The sequence below is a fragment of the Stylophora pistillata genome, chromosome 14 (genome assembly GCF_964205215.1).
Source record: "Stylophora pistillata chromosome 14, jaStyPist1.2, whole genome shotgun sequence".
Lineage (NCBI taxonomy): Eukaryota > Metazoa > Cnidaria > Anthozoa > Scleractinia > Pocilloporidae > Stylophora > Stylophora pistillata.
In genome coordinates, this window is record NC_142532.1 from 14,441,977 (window position 1) to 14,459,878 (window position 17,902).

Consider the following 17,902-nt stretch of genomic DNA (forward strand, 5'->3'; position numbering starts at 1 on the left):
GACCAATAACTAAATGGTAACAAATAATTAGGCTCCGAATGATATTAACCATGATAATAATATTGGTAATAATAATGATAACAATAACAAAGTAATGATAACTTATAGGGGCTAGCGCAAGAACCTCATTTTCCTCTATCGGTTTATCCTTTACTGCTCCACTAATGATAAAACTAAGCTTCTTTTAATTGCAATTTTGCCTGTTATGATAAATTATTTTCTTATTTCATTGCAATTCCATTTTTGTGAGACTTTTGCTTCATACAACAAGGCATTCTGCATTGTAGAGTATTTCGCCATTCCATCGTTCCATCATTTTATCGAATAGGATCACCCTGTTCAAATCAGGGAGTCGTATTTCGAACCTTGCTCGCTTTGCAAATTTAGCGGTTCTTTGGAGCATGTGTCGCTAATTGTAATGGTAAAATAATCCCTTATCGATTATATAAAATTTTTCTTCAAGGTTTACAGGATGTGTAGATTAATCCTATTTACATAATTCTGCAAGAAAAAGTCTTTTTACAGTTACGTGTAGGAGACGCTACTGCGAAATTATTTAAATATGTTTATTATCTTTCGGTGGTGTCACGGTGGGAACTGAAAAAATTGTATCTTTGGATCTACCGTGCATAACTCGCTGATTCAAACGACAAAATGCTCTCTCTTCAATGACAAAAAATTTTTCTCTAGGTTTTCATGATGCGCACTTTTCACAGCACATATTTCTGCAACGTAAAGCTTTGTTTTTTCACGCCCCGCCCGAAAATGATTGTGAGGTGTTTATCGCCCTCTGTAGTCTTCCGAAATAAACCTCCGGGAAATAGTGTAACCACGTTCTAACATCGAGTAACTTTCGAAGCAATCCGAGGAAATCATCACCAAGCATTGAACGACCGAAGATGTTGCGAAATAAACAATAGCCAAGGCGAAGGGGGAGCAGGGTTGGCTTAGGGGTGCAGTGGTGAGAGCGCTCGCCTTCCACCAATATGTCCCGGGTTCGATTCCCGGACTCGGCGTCATAAGTGGATTGAGTTTGTTGGTTCTCTACTCTGCTCCGAGAGGTTTTTCTCCGGGTACTCCGGTTTTCCCCTCTCCTCAAAAACCAGCATCATTTGAATTTATTTAATTTAGAGTTTATTTGCATTTACACACGACCCCACAAGCTGCTCAGCTTTAAACATTATCGTGTCTAAATAAAGGTGTTATTATTATTATTATATATTATGAAGAACATCAGATAAAACTCGGGAGACTTTGAAGTGGGCTAAGAGGTCGTACATATTCCTTTGTTACACTCCTCACTCAGCAAGACGTTATGGCCTCACTTTTATTGGAGTCGAAAGCTCGGGTCACGCTGGCGCTTTTTTTGTTTATTTACGTGACAAAATCTATCAACAAGTAGTATTAAATAGTTGCGACCCCTAGCTTGAAAAACTTGCCAAATTTTTGCAATTCGCCAAATTTCGCCAATCTTCAAAGAACCTCTGAGACCTCCAAATTTTGGCAGAAACCCCAAACATTCATGTTTTCTTTAACCATTTAGCTGTCGTGATAGGGAGTATGTCTGAATAAAATGTCATCGGGAGAAAAATATATTAGTCCGCTTGTCTAGTTTGGCCACAGTTAGCACAAGCGTACTGTGTGTGATTTTGGGGTCTAAAGTTTATTAACGGCAAGAACTAACATATTAAGATCGAATTTTAAGCGTAAAAAAAAATGAAAAATCATAAAAAAAATAGAAAAAATTTGTAGTTTGCCAAACATTTCAAACTGTTTGAATTGGCCCAATGCGACCCGGCCCTTAAGTGAAAGAATGCTACCCTATTCAGAGTAGAATTGATCTAAACCCCAATAAGATGCATAAACCTCCTGTAAGACCTGTGAGGGACTCTCGCTTTACCTTTTCACCTCATTCTATGACTAAGACTAACTCTGCAGGCACAGCGCAAGAGGCCTACTTCTATTAAAACGTTTTACAACTTTTTGACTGATTAAAAACTGTTTTCTTGTCGTAGAGTAATGTTCCCTGGTTCACTATTGCACTGCGCATAAGTAAACTGGTCACTGAAAAAACAGCGACACCTGAAACCGTTAAACGATCTATTGGCACCAAAGTTAATCCGATATCGAAAACTAACGCTTGATGTTAAGATATCCTTATGGTATTTGGCAGTAAGCCATCCGTTCCGCCTAATTCAGAAAGTGATGCGCGAAGATGGAGCCCAAGACAAATAAAAGGTCCCAGGCTCTTGTGCTTGGCCTTTCTATCAATTTAGTTCTGACATTAGGCTCTATAGCTTTCACATGCTACTCTTTGCATCGATTCGACTCCCGCCTGACAGCAGTTGAACAAAATATATTGCTGACAAGTTCTCCATCTCAGCTTGCTGATCAAGTGACAGTTCAACCCACATTTGAACAATCGCCACCAAAAGGACCACAAATAAAAGAAGATGCCCGCGCCAAGAGAGCAGCTAATAGCCAGTCCATGTGCCGCAAATGCAGCAATGCCTGCTTGAAATCGACTGGCCATCGAAATGTTAGTTATTTGGCCTCTATGCCTTAAGGCGCTCAGGCCTGTTAAATGTTTTGAACTCTTGAAATTAGCGAATTCAAACCCGGACTTGAAAGAAGAATGATATTTACAGAAAAAAGAGATAAATCCGTCTAAGTTTCAAGAACCATTGTTTGTTTCCTCAAACAAGTCATGAGCACATGAGAAAGAGAAGTTTACCGGATTTAATCTGTTTGAGCAAGAACAGTGTACGTTGTCAATGTATTCAACTTTGGACTCTACTTTCGCTATCACGCTGATCATAACACCGACTGAATCCACTTCTTTAACTTATTTTTTTTATATTTAATCTTCACTAGTTTTGCAAAGTATTTTTCATTGATACACCAACTTAGGTACTTTCAAGTAAAGCTTGATTTTAATTTTAGAGATAACTGATTTCCGCAAACAGCGTTAGAATGATAAAAATTTTGTCACGTTCCTCATAAATAGATTTAAAGTCTAGAAACTAATGCACGCACACTTTGATCATCAACAGACTGTTTATCTTAAGTCCGGATTCACCCAAGAAATCTTGTTAATCATGTAGAAAGAGCGCAATCCTTGAGTAGAATACTGTTTAAAAAACATAGAAAGCAGCGTTTGAAGTTGTTGGTCCAAAATAAGTTTTAGCATGTCTCAAGAGCGAAACCTGATTTGCAGCTGGCATAGTTAGAAACATAGCGACAAAAATTAAACACAACTTCATTCGGCTTCATTTCGGAACTGATTTCTTCTCAACTTTTCCGCATTAATGTTGTTTATTTGGAAAGCGCAAAGGCTTATGTATTGATATCAAGGATCTCAGCGACCTTTGTCAGCGTTCCCTGGAATAATTGCGGATGTAAACAAACCTGGCTTTGAAATATGCACTATTGCAAATTCGTCAAATGATTTTCTTCCTTCTTGATTGGTTTGATTTAAATGCAAACTCATAGAGCTTACGACGCTGAAGTGTTCTTACAACAAGATGATAATTTCTGAAAAGAAAAAAAATTGTTTTTCTTTTTTCACTCTCCAGATTCGACTTCGAGCGGAAATATGGTTTGCGTACAGGGTGAGATCTACTTTCCTGTTCAGTTGGTTTTTTGTCATCGTACTCTCGTTCAATATTCCTAGTACAAAAGCGCAAAGAAACATATAGAAGATAAAATCGTATCTATAAACCGAGCTGAAAGGCACGTAAGTATCACTTCTCACTCTTTCATATTTTTATTGAACCAGCTCCAGTCAGACCTCAAGGCTCCCAAGGTCACCAAGGTCCACCAGGCCTTCCCGGTCCACCAGGCCGTCCCGGTCCTCGAGGACCGAGCGGCAAAAGAGGAAGGAAGGGGTCAAGGGGCGTACCAGGTCCCCAAGGAAAGCGGGGCGTGAGAGGATTACCGGGACCCCCTGGAAAATCGCCATCAGATGGAGACAAATTGGGTAATCTGATGATATTTGTATTTAATCCTATTGATGTTTTTTCTATTGTTCTTCATTTCATAACGGAAGTTAAAATTAACCATCTTTGAATGAAGATCTCAGTGGAAGAGGGCGGGGGAGGATTTAAAGCTAATCCACCATCGAAGGTAAGTTACCCCCCACTTCCTGCAATGAGCATCTCGTCTGGTAATATTTTATATCAAGAAGAGGAGAAGGCTACGGGGCTGAAACAAACAACACAACACATGGTCGAGTTCAAATCATCATCATCATCATCATCATCATCATCATCATCGTTATTACTATCACCACAATCGTCATCGGTATCATCGTCATTGCTACAATTATTAAAGCAGTTTTCGAATGTGTGTCATCTCAGACCAAAATCATAATTGACAAAATGGCCTATCAAGCAAAAAGAAAATTTATAAAGAGCCAATGAGAAATCAAAGAGGAAACGGCCTTCACCCAAAATCAGAAAAAAATGCAATCCCGCTCTAGTAACTCTTACTATTACAAAGGGAACACACCAGTGACAAGCCGCAATTGGTTTTAGTCTTGCATTCTACTAATTGACAAAGTGGTACGAATTTTCTGGACCAGTCACAAAGATTTGAAAATTCCTGTATAAGACTGACAATGATCTAGCAATCTAGGATTGCTAAAAAAAAGTCCAATGTACTTATTTTGCAGAAATTCCACGTCTTATTTCGAAACCATCCTCTTCTGTGACCCGTAGAGAGAAACAGAGCGTCACGCTTCCTTGTAAAGCTGTTGGCTTTCCACAGCCGCTTATTAAGTGGTACAAAGATAATGAGCCCATAGACGAAAGAAGAAAGCATTTTACTGAATGGAATTTGGAATTTCAGGAGATAAAGTTCGAAGACCGAGGAATTTATACCTGCAAGGTGGAGAATCTTTTGGGGAGTGCAAATTTATCGGTCAATGTAACTGTAAATGGTTAGTATAGTTAACCCCATCAGACTCCCACGTAGTAGACAGTAAATACCTCATCCCCTCTTCCCTCCCCTCCCCCATCGTGCTTCGGTTATTCGAGGTTGTTTTTTTTCCTTTTTTTTTTTTCGGTTTGCAGTACCACCAAAATTCATCACGCAACCAAAGAGTTTTGTGACGGGTGTCAAGAATTGGGACACTATTCTTACATGTGACATATTCGGCTACCCCGCCCCAGTTATCACGTGGACAAGACCTCCGAAGCAACTTTTCCCGAACAGGCACATCATAGATGGCAAGCAACTTACGATTAAGAACACAACGGAGAGCGAAGGTTTTGTTTGCCGTGGGGTCAACTCATTGGGAAATGTGATGGCTCTGATATGGGTCCTCGTTAAAGATGTGGGTAAGACGAATACAGTAGAACCTCGATTTAACGAACTGCCAAGGGACTGGGGAATTTGTTTCGTTACATCGAGGGTTCATTGTATTGAGGTTTTGTGGCATACATTTCACTGTAACTTTAGCCTGGCTGAAACTGAAGTATTGTTCGTTAAATCGAGGAACTCGTTATATCGGAGGTTCGTTAAATCGAGCTTCCACTATCAGTCAAAGGCGCTCACCGGAAACCTTTGGAGTACCACGTTTTGTTAATTGTTCTTTGTCTTAGTCCAAAGGGGGATCATTAAATACTACAGAACCTTAGGGAAGGGGAGATCAGTTAAGTTTTTTTGGTGACAACCAAAATCCTCAGACCACTAAGGCGATAAATGGCAACCAATACAGTAACTTCTTACGTAGGATTAGTATGATAAGAAACTACAACAGCCCGGCGTTGCGTGACTCATGGCTTAGAAGGAGCACCTTCAAAGGATTGAGGATTCTAAAAATCGACAATGATTGCAAATGAGTTTGCAAAAAGCATTGAACATGCAGGGTTTGTTTTCTTTTTTCTGATGTAGAGAGATAAATCCCTTTTGTTAAAATCGCGTGGTAGTCTTCCAGTTGAGGATGGTCGTGGAAGGCACTTTTGTCGGAAGTTTAGTCAAAGTTTTGAGATCCCGAGCAGTAAATATTACAAAACTCAAATAACGAATTGTTTATTAGTTGAATTTTATGAGTCTAATTTGTCCAAGCCGATTTTTTCAGTTGTACCCTTTCAACGGAAAGATTTCATTTAAGAACCTATTTGTTTCTTTTCTCTCAAGGCCACAGAATTTGTCCTACTCTGGAAAGTCCAGACCATGGTGCCATTAACGGACAACAATTTTGGGAAGGAAAAACTGTTTCATACATTTGCGCCCCTGGCTATCAGTTGAGTGGATCATCTGTGCGGCGATGTTTAAAAGATGGAACTTGGACAGAAAAAAAACCAAAATGCCTTCCCCAGAAAATCGGTAAATTATAAAATAAATATGGTGGGCGGAAGGGATGGGGGTTCTCCTCTGAATTCTGAGAAGGGTCATACCACTGGCTTCTTCATATCCCAACACTTTTTCGGATAAACCATGCCATTGTTTCACATCCGCTTTATGAAAATATTTGTTGACGCATAAGTGGACGATTGTGGATTGTGGATTGGCAATATGCTCCAAAAACCTGAGCTCGAGCAATTTGTTTTGGTTACTCCTCTTTCTTTAATATTCAGTTAAATTGAAAAATAACAACACCCACACACACACACATACACACACACACACATACACACACACACACACACACACACACAGAAATTTTGTATGCTCTTATAGTTCTCTTGAAATCCACACCTGATTCAAGGCCGTAATGATCAAAATACTTGTTCGGTATTTTGGTTTCAGTGAGTTCCTTGGATCTTTTCTCTGCTGATTGTAATTATTGTCAATATGAGACTTAAACTTATCCAATAAATACTGAAAGCGGTGACGTAAAGCTATGTTTGTTCCACCAGTTTCCTGGCCAACAGCTGTGGCTAAGGTAAAGAAAAAAAAAACTGACCGTAAAACTGGTAATCAGTCTGGGAAAAGTGCCCTTATTTGAGCTTTGAATCCTAGGATGCAGCTGATGATCTTCATGGTGACAATATGAAATTTCCAATACAAACGGAAACAAAGTTCAATCATTGTACTATTACAATTGGCAATGATATCAGTTTTAATCGACTCGTGCATTGAAAATCATGTAAAGCACTTATCCTCGCAGGTGTGATTCAATTTTAACAATTGCAAAAAAGAAACTTGCAAAATTCGGCTTCAACGGAACTTTGAAGCCACACGTTAGGAACGAGGCATATTTACAGAGTCACTCTTCTTTCTCGGGGAGGAATCTGATACAACTTATGATGAAGTAAATTCTATTTGACCTGCGGATTGAACATCGAATAAAGCAATGATCATGGGAAAAGAAGAACTCTCAGCGTGTGGTTTTGCCATTCAGTTGCGGAAGGAGATCACCCTCAGCTCACCTGCAAGAATCATTGCTTCACTTGTAATTGATCACATTAACATAATAAAAGATAACTGAAGTATTATCCTATTTTATTACACGACTCGGGCAGTCAGAGGGCCAATAACTAAAATCCACCAATCAAAATGCTCTATTGGCGGTCAATATTCTCTCAGTATTGGACCGGGCACTGTCCCGAATGGTCCCGAATGATACCGCACTTGTGTCCCTTTGAACATCAGTCGTATAAGAAATCTCTTATTAACCAAGCTTGCACGGGACCGTACTGGAAGAATATCGGCGCTCGGTCTTTTTTTGTACGGACCGAGCGCAGCGAGGTCCGTACTGTCAAAACCTCGGGCCGATATTCTCCCAGTACGGCCCTCGCGCTTGGTTAATAAGATATATATACAAATAGAGGCTATAACAAACCTAAACAACTTAACCTTAGAAAATTTCTTTTCTCAGACCAGTGGCCCGCAGGTCATTACTGCATCCTTGGCAGTGGATCATGTCCAGCAGGTTTTTCTCGGTCATCTGGCCACATGCGGGCACTGAAGTTATTTGGCGCTAGTTCCACCTACATCACCCAAGTCCGGTTTGGAGATAGCAGGATACAGTGCCATGGAGGTTGTGGACAATATGGGCAGTGGATTGGAGAGATTTACATCACAGCATGCTGCAAATAAATTTCTGCAATGCCTGTGATAAGGAATAAATAGTATAGTACTAAAAGACTTTTTACAACGTCCTAAAACAAAAAATTAGTTAATAGCTAGATTTTGACACTAAAGATTACGAATTCTCGTAGACAAGTCCTTTGTCACACTCCTCGTATTTTTTTAGCATCATTCCTTCAGTTGTCCTCCTTAGGAGCTTTTTAAAATAATTGACCTCTTTTCCAGGATTTCTCTCTGAACTATTTCTATCATATTGATTCTCATGTGAATTAGTTAAATGAAATATTAATGAAAGCTGTAGTCAATTATATTTGTATGATTGGCACAAAGCATAAAACATTGACTCGAGATTTTTACTAACATGCTCAGGTTATGAACTACTTTAATTATGTTATACATCTAAATTTCAATCATGATGTAGGCCAATAAATCAAAAGCTATATTATTGAAATCATGATTATCATTACACAGTATATTCCCCAAGACGTTTACGCTCTCCGTTCTGCACCAAGAAAAAGTCCTGCCACGGACTTGTCGAATGATATAAAAAACTTACAAAATTACCCGAATTGGCCAATCAGAGTGCTTCGTTTCTTTCAGTTTACCGCCGGGTAAAGTTTACCCTAGTGGGGTAAACTTACCATTAGCAATTCGCTCGTTAGAGCCCTTCTATGGGCTGTATCGACGCAAAATAATTACATTCTTTCAAACCTTTTGGAGCGAAAGACAAAAGAGCATGAACACTGTGAAGGTGCGATGAAAGGTTTACAAGCCGAAGCTGTGGATAAGTGTCAAACTCATTTAAAACCTAGTATTATTACGTTATTAAAACTAACATCAATGTTTTAAAGACTAACCTTTATGTGTGCTACAGGATTCTTGCATTACGTTACCACGGTTATTGTTAGGAAACTAGATATCATTACCTAAGTACAGTAGCTCAAATCATTCAGCAATTCTAAATCCCTGGCTGGGCAAAGAATTTCAGCTGTGGAGGACCTTCGATTCTGATGCCCATCAACAATATTCCGAAATCAATCCGTAAATTGTGATAACGTTATTTTCCCCTGAGACCGCCTTAAAATATTTGAACTCAATGAATAAGATAGTCGCGGAGTGGCCACTTTAGTTTAATGTCTGCAACAACAGGCCTTATTTTCTAAATTATTTTGTAACTGGTTCGTTTAAATACAGATTAGGTTTGGCCCATGAAAAGTTCAGCATCTCAAAATTAGGCCTTAGATCTTAGCAATTGGGTATTTTGATACAACTGTAAATTATAGAGCAAATCTTCTCAAAACCAATCTTACATAGGTTGTTCAAGTTCACCAATGATGCCTTCCATGCTCAATATCGCTTCAGGATCGTGTTTCAGACATCTGCGGATTAGAGCTCGCAGAGCTCTGTTTGTCACCATGGCAACTTGCTCGTCACGCTTTTCAGGTTCCGGTAGTTCTCGAATGCACATTTCACAAAGGAGAACGCCAAAACTGTGCACATCAACCTATATATGTCCAAAAAAAGAAATGACAGTCGAGAAAAAAAAGACACAACCCCACAGCACGTTGAATTTTATCATTGACTGTGATATGGTTCAAGATTTATGTGCTCTAACTGATTTGAGATTCTCGTGCTTTTTTTTTCCTTTAGATGATTTCTTCGCAAAGGCATCTTCCCTCATCGCTGATACAAGCAGTGTGCGTATTGTTGCTTGGTGGATAAGCATTCGAAAGGGAAGTAGGTTCGTTCTTTCAGGTGATTGAAATAAAGTTTTTCCTAAGGAACTTGTTTATGGCCTCCTAGTTTACAAGTTACCTTAAAGGCCAATGATACATAAAAGCAACCGACAGGTTTTTTTAGCCAGGAATTGCACGATATTTTGTCCTCACCCTCTGCAAATTGATGTAACATCTTATCGTGAACATACCTTACTATAAACTCAAATCTAAAATTGAGAAATTAAATTAATGTAAAAATGTCAGGCATACCTTTGCAGTTTGATTTTTAGTATGTGGTTTAGGAGCACTGTATATCACAGCACCGGGACCAACTGACATGGTATGCTGCATGACATTTGCTGTGCCATACTCCGACACTTTGCCTCACCATTGGTCAGCTTCTCGCCAAAGCAACACACTGGCACTGCTGATATCGCGGTGAATGATGGGATATGGTTTCTTTAGATGTAAGTAGTTTAATGCTCGAGCCACATCCAGTGAAATGACAGACACTTCAGTTGAAGGGAGAGAGAGCGCTGCTCTCATACTGCTCGTAAACTCGATTCCATTAGCTCTGTTACAAACAAGGGACTCCCTTCCTCGTTCGTTGCTCCAATGAACTACAGCAAACAAGGATGGCGGCATTTAGCGGCAATGTTCATTTCTCGCTCAAACAGTCTACGGTTGAAATCAGAAAGGATCAACTCGTACATCTATCTGACGGCGACGGCACAGCCGCAATATTTGCCTTCGACAACACTTCCCCAGCCTCCCTTTTCGAGGCATTTATCCGTCAGCTGAATCTGATCACGTGAAATGACCCAATCAGGTGACTATTGGCGTAAACGTTCGCTTAATAACACTCGCCGAGCTGTTGATAGAGATGTCTCTAGTTCGTGTATTTCCTGCTCTTTGGCCCTCAGCAGTCTTTCTAATGAAGCGACTTCCTCATTTTTTTCCTTTAGTTGCCCTTCGACACTTGTCAGTTGTCCATCTCTTTCTTTTAGTTGCTCTTCGACATTGGTCAACTGCTGTGTCTTCTCTCTCAGTTGCTCATCTCTTTCTTGTAGCTGCTCTAAGACATTTGTCTCTAGTTCGTGTATTTCCTGTTCTTTGGCCCTCTGCAGTCTTTCCAATGAGGTGACTTCCTCATTTCTTTCCTTTAGTTGCCCTTCAACACTTGTCAGTTGCTGTGTTTTCTCTCTCAGTTGTCCATCTCTTTCTTTTAGTTGCTCTTCGACATTGGCCAACTGCTGTGTCTTCTCTTTCAGTTGCTCATCTCTTTCTTGTCGTTGCTGTTGGACATTTTCCAGTGCTGTATCTTCTCCCTCTGTTTTCGAATTCTTACTCGTTGGTGCTCTTCGAAATTTGTCAACAGCTGTGTCTTTCTCTCACTTTTCCATCTCTTTCTCATAGTTGCTCTTGGAATTTTGTCAACTGCTGTGTCTTTTCCCTCAAATTGGAAAGCAGAAAGGAACTATGATGGATACTAAAACATTTTAGTAAATGTAACGAACAACTGCAAACTAATTAAACAGGTGCTGTAGCATCCGCCTTTTATCCTTTAGTTTCACCACTAAAATCAATAGAATTGTAGAATCTTTTCGGCGTAATATAATTTGTACAGTATTAAGACTAATGAGCTCTAAAGTCTTGTTAATGTTTGCAAAAAATTCCATCGTCCTATAGGCCGTACAATAATTTCTTAGGGACGTTTTTTTCTTGAGTCTTAGGCACGAAAATTTATTCTAGCTGGTTGGCAAGTAGCCTCATGCTGGGACTGCACGGTGTAGAGGCGCGTCCTTCTGGGTGGTGGATTGGAGGGTACTCTGTAACGGAGTCGTGGACCATCGCAGTCTAAGGGAAGGAAAACCCTGACAGAAAGCCCTGGTCCTCAAAGCATTGGGGTTGGGCATGAGGTTAACTACCTACTCCTGGAAAAAGTCATCAGTTACAGAAACTACGGACGTCAATATGAATCAAGACCAGGGGGAGCGGGGATCGCCGACACCGGCACCGGCACCATGCCGACCATGGGTCAAAGCCTTCAGGAAGCTCGCCGTCCGTCGAAACCCTTAGCAAGCCCCAGAACAACCCTCACCATTGGACATTGGAACGTGAGGACTATGTACAGAGGAGGGGCTCCAGCACAGATCGCGAGAGAGATGGAGGGGTACCAGCTGTACATCCTTGGAATTAGCGAGTGCAGATGGACAGGAGCAGGCAGGATAAAGATGGCTTCGGGACAGACACTGATTTACAGCGGAGATGACGAACTGCACGAGGGTGGTGTTGCCATCATGATTAGCCAGGAAGCAGTGAAGTCACCCATGGAATGGACCCCCATCAACAAGAGGATTATAACAGCCAGATTCTATTCAAGTTGCAGGAGATTGACTATTGTTCAAGTGTACGCCGTACACAATGAAAGAGAAGACGAGGAGAAGGAACAGTTCTACCAAGAACTACAGGAAGTAATTGACGGTTGCAAGAAGAATGACATCATCATCGTCATGGAGGACCTCAACGCAAAGGTTGGAAATGATAACCAATGGTAATGAGAGGACTATGGGCGTACATGGACTTAGAACACAGAACGACAATGGAGAGAGATTGTGCGAGTTTTGTCAGCTGAATGGGCTTGCTATAGCAGGAACACTATTTCCCTATAAAGACATTCACAAGGCAACTTGGGTAGCAGCAGATGGACGAGTGAGGAATAAAATTGACCATCTTTTGATCAGTGGACAGTGGAGATCATCTGTACTAGACTGTCGCGTACAGAGAGGAGCTGATGCCAACAGTGACAACTTTCTGGTGAGGACTCGCATCAAGTTGGGTCTCAGCTCACACAGAGATAACAGCAAGGTCAAGCCGAGACCTGCTGTCGAACGACTATGCGATAAAGAGACAAGGAAGAAGTACTGCGAGACAGTAAGAGGCAAGGTGGAAGAGACCAGAAATTAGAGTGAAGACATAGAGAAAGTGTGGGGGCTGCAAAAGAATGCATATGTCAAGTCAGCTGAAGAGGTGCTCGGTTTCAGAAAAGGGAAAAGCAAGCCATAGATCAGCGACAACAGCTAGAAACTCTTTGACGAAAGGAAAGGAATAAAGAAGAAGATTGACAGTACCCGCTCAGAGAGAATCAAAAACAGAATGAAGGAGGAATACAAGGAGAAGGACAAAGAGGTGAAGAAGAGTGTGAAAAAAGAGGAAAAGAGGAGGTTGAAATCAGAGAAAGCAGATCGAGCACAGAATGCATCGGAGAACGGAAGGCAGAAAGAACTATACAGTATAGTAAAACTGCTGAAAGTAAGGAGCACCAAACAAGCAGCAGCAGTGAAGAACAAGAACGGAGAACTGTTGAAGAGATGCACCAGAGGAAGCACGAGAAGAAGAAGAAGAAGAGGAAGAAGAAGAAGAAGAAGAAGAAGAAGAAGAAGAAGAGACAGAAGAGCTTGACATCTCAGTGGAAGCACCAGCTATTCAGGAGATTAAAACGGAAAAGCACCTAGAGCAGACCAAATTTCAGCAGAAATGCCAAAAGCAGAAATTGTGCAAACCAGCCAAGAACTCAAACGGACCTTTGACCTCATTTGGGAAAAAGAGACAGCTCCTACACAGTGGATAAAAGGACTAATTTGCAAAATTATGAAGAAAGGAAACTGATCCGGATGGTCAAAACCCTTTATGAGGACCTCCAGTGCTCCGTCACTGATGAAAATGAAACAACAGACTGGTTCCCAGTAATGACCGAAGTGAAGCAGGGCTGCTGCATGTCAGGAGCCGTCTTCCTGCTGGTGATTGACTGGGTCATGCGAAAAACCGTAGAGGGTGAGCGAACCGAGATCCGATGAAACTTCCCAACCATGTTGGAGGACCTGGACTTCACAGATGACCTCGCCCTCCTATCCTCAGCAATGAACCACCTTCAGAGCAAAACAACAAAACTTGAAGACAATGCAGTCAAAGCTGGACTGAAGCTGAATGCCAAGAAGTGTAAAGTCATGAAAGCCAACAGCAAGAGTGATGATAAGTTCATGGTTGGAGGAATTGTAATAGAGGAGATGGACAGCTTCACAGATCTGGGTGCAAATGTCACAAAGGACGGTGGAGGCACAGCTTATGTCAAGAAGAGAGTAGCCTCGGCCAGCACACAGATGAAGCGACTATCAAACATCCGGCAATCCAGCGACATAGGCAGAAAGACCAAAGCTTCCCTTTTCAAGAGCCTTGTCTTGTCCGTCCTACTCTACGGATGCGAGACTTAGAGAATGACTAAAGGAGAGGAAGAGAAGCTTGACACCTTCCAGACCAAGTGTCTAAGGAGGATTTTCAAGATCCGATGGCAAAAACATATCTCCAGTAAGACAGTTCTCGAGATGGCAGAAGCAGGAAAGATAAGCGAGGAGGTGAGGAGACTAGTTTAGCTCTTTAGTTGTTTTGGGTGACCAGCAACTGTAGGTATTTTTAATTTATTTCTCGTTTAATTTGTAACCAAGGTAATTTTACAGTTCAAATAAACCTTGTCTTGAGACGAAGATGGAACTGGATTGGGCACATAATAAGGAAGGAGAGGAACGACGACTGTGCTGCGGCCCTTGGTTGGACACCAGAGGGAAGAAGGAAAAAAGGTCCACCGAAAACAACATGGCGGCGAATGGTGGAAAAGGGGGGAAACGCCGCCGGCTGGAAAACATGGAGTGCTGTACGCCATGCAGCTGCACCCCGAACACAGTGTAGGAGAGACGTCCAAGGCTTGTGTGCCTCCTGGCACAGAGAGATTTAAGGTTAAGGTTAAGGTAAGGTTGGCGAGTAGAGTTAACCAAAATAGTATGATAACCATCCTAGTTCATTCCTTCATCTTGTAACGATACCTAAGGTGATGATTTAAAGCAAACCTCGAAACTTTCCCTACCTTTCGGGCGTCGACGTTCTTGGCACCCAGTCCTCTTCTCGCGGACAGGATCCTGCGGGCCTCGTCAGTCTTGCAGCAGTCAATTGCTGTTTGACCATTCTTGTTAACAACCTTAGTATCTGAGCCGATTTCTAATAACAACTCCAGCATTTCTTTCAAACTTTCTACCTTTTCAGGTCCTGGTACGAAAGTCACGGCTAAATGAAGGTGAGTGTCTCCTTCTGTGTTAATGGCATTTACATGACACCCTGCATGTAAAATTAGCTTCATGGTCTCTAGACAGGGAAGCTTGCACATTCTTTGCACTTGATTCTTGCAAACTGGAGTTTTATGCTGTACAGCCAAGTGCAGAAGAGTATTTCCTTCAGGCTGGGAGCGAAGTTTTAAACAAAGAAATCTCTGGAGAAAGTCAATCGTATTGCCATTTTTCATCTCTGAGGAAACTTGAATTTTTGTGTACATGATTAAAAGATAGAGAGCGTAAAAAAGCATTGTTTTTTTGTGTCTTATTTTTGTATTCCACTTGTAATTTTCCGGACTTCCACTCTTCTGTCACTTTCTTATTTCCATCGACCAGTATTTCGAAAACTTTCTCGATATCTTGTGGACTGACATTGTGTCCATTTTGAAGCATAATTCTTGCAAATGTACCTGTGAGGAATTCAAGCCCCTCTGTTTCTGGAGCGTCGCAGTTCATACCTATCTCCATTTCTCGTGTCCACAAACCAATACAGAGTTCGTACTGCTCGGCGGCAGCTAACTCATTTCCGCGGTATCTGACTGCGTATAGAAGTACTGTATAATCAGCTGCCAGGATTCTCTCTCTGATTATGAGTCCTTCCATGTGGATGGCATGATCATCAACTGATAACAGAGAAAGTTCCTCGAGAGTTTGACTTTCTGCTCTATTTTCATAAGCTTCTACTGGTTTAATTTCCTCTTTAAGCAATGGACATGACGGGTCCTCATACATCTCCTCCATTCCTCGCTTCATGAAACTAAATGCTTTTTCAATGTCATAAGCATCGGGATCATTAGCAATCGTGGCACCAAGAAGCTCAAGAGCATCATTTCTTTGTTTCTTTGTACATTCTGGTCGGTTGATGAAACAATCCACCATTTCAATGTTACAATCATCACAAGCTTTAAGAAGTACCTTAAAACGTTGACGATTTTGGTTTTGCATCGCACCTGAAGCAAGCAGCTTACCAGCTATCTCAACGTGTTTTCCTTTTGCAGCATAGTAAAGACATGTGTTTCCACGAGTGTCCTGTAGATGTATATCTGCGCCATGTTCGACAAGATAAGAAGCAACATCCATGTGGCCATTGTAACAGGTTGCCATTGGAAGGGTAGTATCGCGATTTTTGCGTGCATTTATATCGGCCCCGTTCTCAACCAAATAATCCACAATATTTAGCCATCCATAGAAGGCAGCAGCCCTCAAGGGAGTTGAACCCGCCGACGTTCTACAGTCGACCTCGGCGTTTTGTTCGATCAACAGTCTCATAACATTGAGATGACCATATGCAGCAGTGGCCCATAAAGCTGTACAGCCCTCGGTAATCTCTGTATAATCACCGATGCTGACTTTCAAAGTTCCTCGGGCTTCAATATTTGCTTTGTATCTTAGAAGAATCTTTACAGAATCCAAGTGTCCATTACGAGCAGCAATGATGTAAGGAGTGGCAAGGTCGTCGCCATCTTTTGTCTTTGTTTCCAAAGCAGTTGTCCTTTCGTCGACGTTCAGCCTCTCTAAAATATCTGTCAGATCCTGAGCAGAACCGTCACGAGCAGCCTGGTAAACTCTAGTTTCAATTTCATTATTACAAGCCATTTTGCACAAAGCTTCAGCCCAGAAATATCTACTTCGAATCAAGGACGTTCTGCATGAGAAACAAAACGCTTGGGTGCGCACTAAACATTAATTTATTGAGTAGGTCATACTCGAATGAATTCAGCCGTCACAGTAGGAGTATGCAGATCTGCTTAAATTCGGAAAGTGGCAACTTACGTTATTGACGTCACTTCTTTGATTAATAGGGCTATAACGATGGAAAATCGAGGTAGATACGTTTTCTACAATAACAACGAAATTTTATGTCGGTTTGATTCGGCAAAGTTTTCGGAAAATCGCGCGAGTTTGACATGGCGACAGAGGAAAATAAGATACGTCATCAATCAACTGTGATAGCTTACCCAAAATTACAACTGTCGTTTTTATGATCTATAACGCTATTGATAATGGTTTTCGACCAATCAGCGCGCTAGAATTTCTATAGTTGTTATAAAAAAAGCGCTAGCGCTGTTGCATCATCCTCAGGTCAACCTTCGAACTCTCGTGAGTTGCCCGCTACTGCATGTCAGAAAAACTCACTCAATGTTGTAAACAATAAAAATTCACACTGTTGTAAACAATGATAATCCACTCTTTGCAAAGGAGCCCAGAGAAGCTAAAGCCAAAGTCAATGCTATCCATGGTAAATACTATCGAGGCCTGATAGTATTTGAATCAGAAATGAATGTTAACGAGAAAAAGGTAGCGGTTTAATGTTACCAGTTACTCAAAAATTTCATTATTTGTGCATATTAAAATTGCTGAGCATTCAAAAAAATATACAGCCCAATTCATGGTTTCCATGACAAAACATCTCCTTCATTAATTGATATTTGTGATCGAACTTTAACCTAACCAAAAAAAGTATTATTTCATTTTCTCTATGTGTTGTAAAACTAAATACAATATTACTTACTTGAATCAAATCACAAGAACGATATAGTCATAAAGGAGACATCCCTACCTTGGGTTAAAAGATCCTTACATTTGGCTAAAACAAGGGTGGTCTAATTAAAATAAAGAAGGTTTTAAGCGACACGAGCTGTTGCAATTTTCTTTTAAATCAAGGAAACCAAGAAAAGGGGTGATAAAAAGTGATAGTTGTCGGTTTAGTGTGGATAGAGAAGCCAGGATTGCCGTAGGCACGCACATTGGTCGCACAGACTGCTCACAAAGATCAAATATAAGACCTTGTGATATTCAAATAAACATTGGCTACACGGAGATGGTTTGGAGAAACCAGTTTGGAAAACAAACTTTGCGCAGTTGTGGCTATTTTTTTGTCATTAAATCTCTAAATGTGGCGGCTACAAATCAAGGACTGGTTTTTAAGATGTGCTCGAACCTCTTTTTTAAAAAAGGCGCTTAAAAGCACCAATTCCGCCAAGTTTA

At 41.0% G+C, this 17,902-nt stretch overlaps 2 protein-coding genes and 1 pseudogene across 3 annotated transcripts; 2 read left to right on the forward strand and 1 right to left on the reverse strand.

Moving 5' to 3' along the window:
• The first annotated feature begins 3,581 nt into the window (after positions 1 to 3,581).
• Positions 3,582 to 6,281, forward strand: LOC111334173 (neogenin-like). Its single transcript, XM_022939866.2, has 5 exons — positions 3,582 to 3,611; positions 3,779 to 3,979; positions 4,673 to 4,939; positions 5,073 to 5,335; positions 6,142 to 6,281. The coding sequence occupies exons 1-5, from the start codon at positions 3,596 to 3,598 to the stop codon at positions 6,250 to 6,252; spliced, it is 858 nt and encodes a 285-aa protein (XP_022795601.2). The 5' UTR covers positions 3,582 to 3,595; the 3' UTR covers positions 6,253 to 6,281.
• Positions 6,018 to 16,613, reverse strand: LOC111334176 (protein fem-1 homolog B-like; annotated as a pseudogene). The gene is made up of 4 exons (XR_015995503.1): positions 14,674 to 16,613; positions 10,026 to 11,208; positions 9,348 to 9,541; positions 6,018 to 8,059 (listed from the first exon to the last, which is right to left on the reverse strand). The product of XR_015995503.1 is annotated as a protein fem-1 homolog B-like (transcript).
• Positions 11,772 to 12,646, forward strand: LOC111334177 (protein CFDP2-like). The gene has a single exon (XM_022939868.2). It carries the CDS (start codon positions 11,780 to 11,782, stop codon positions 12,311 to 12,313), a length of 534 nt encoding a protein of 177 aa, XP_022795603.1. The 5' UTR covers positions 11,772 to 11,779; the 3' UTR covers positions 12,314 to 12,646.
• Positions 16,614 to 17,902: the final 1,289 nt, after the last annotated feature.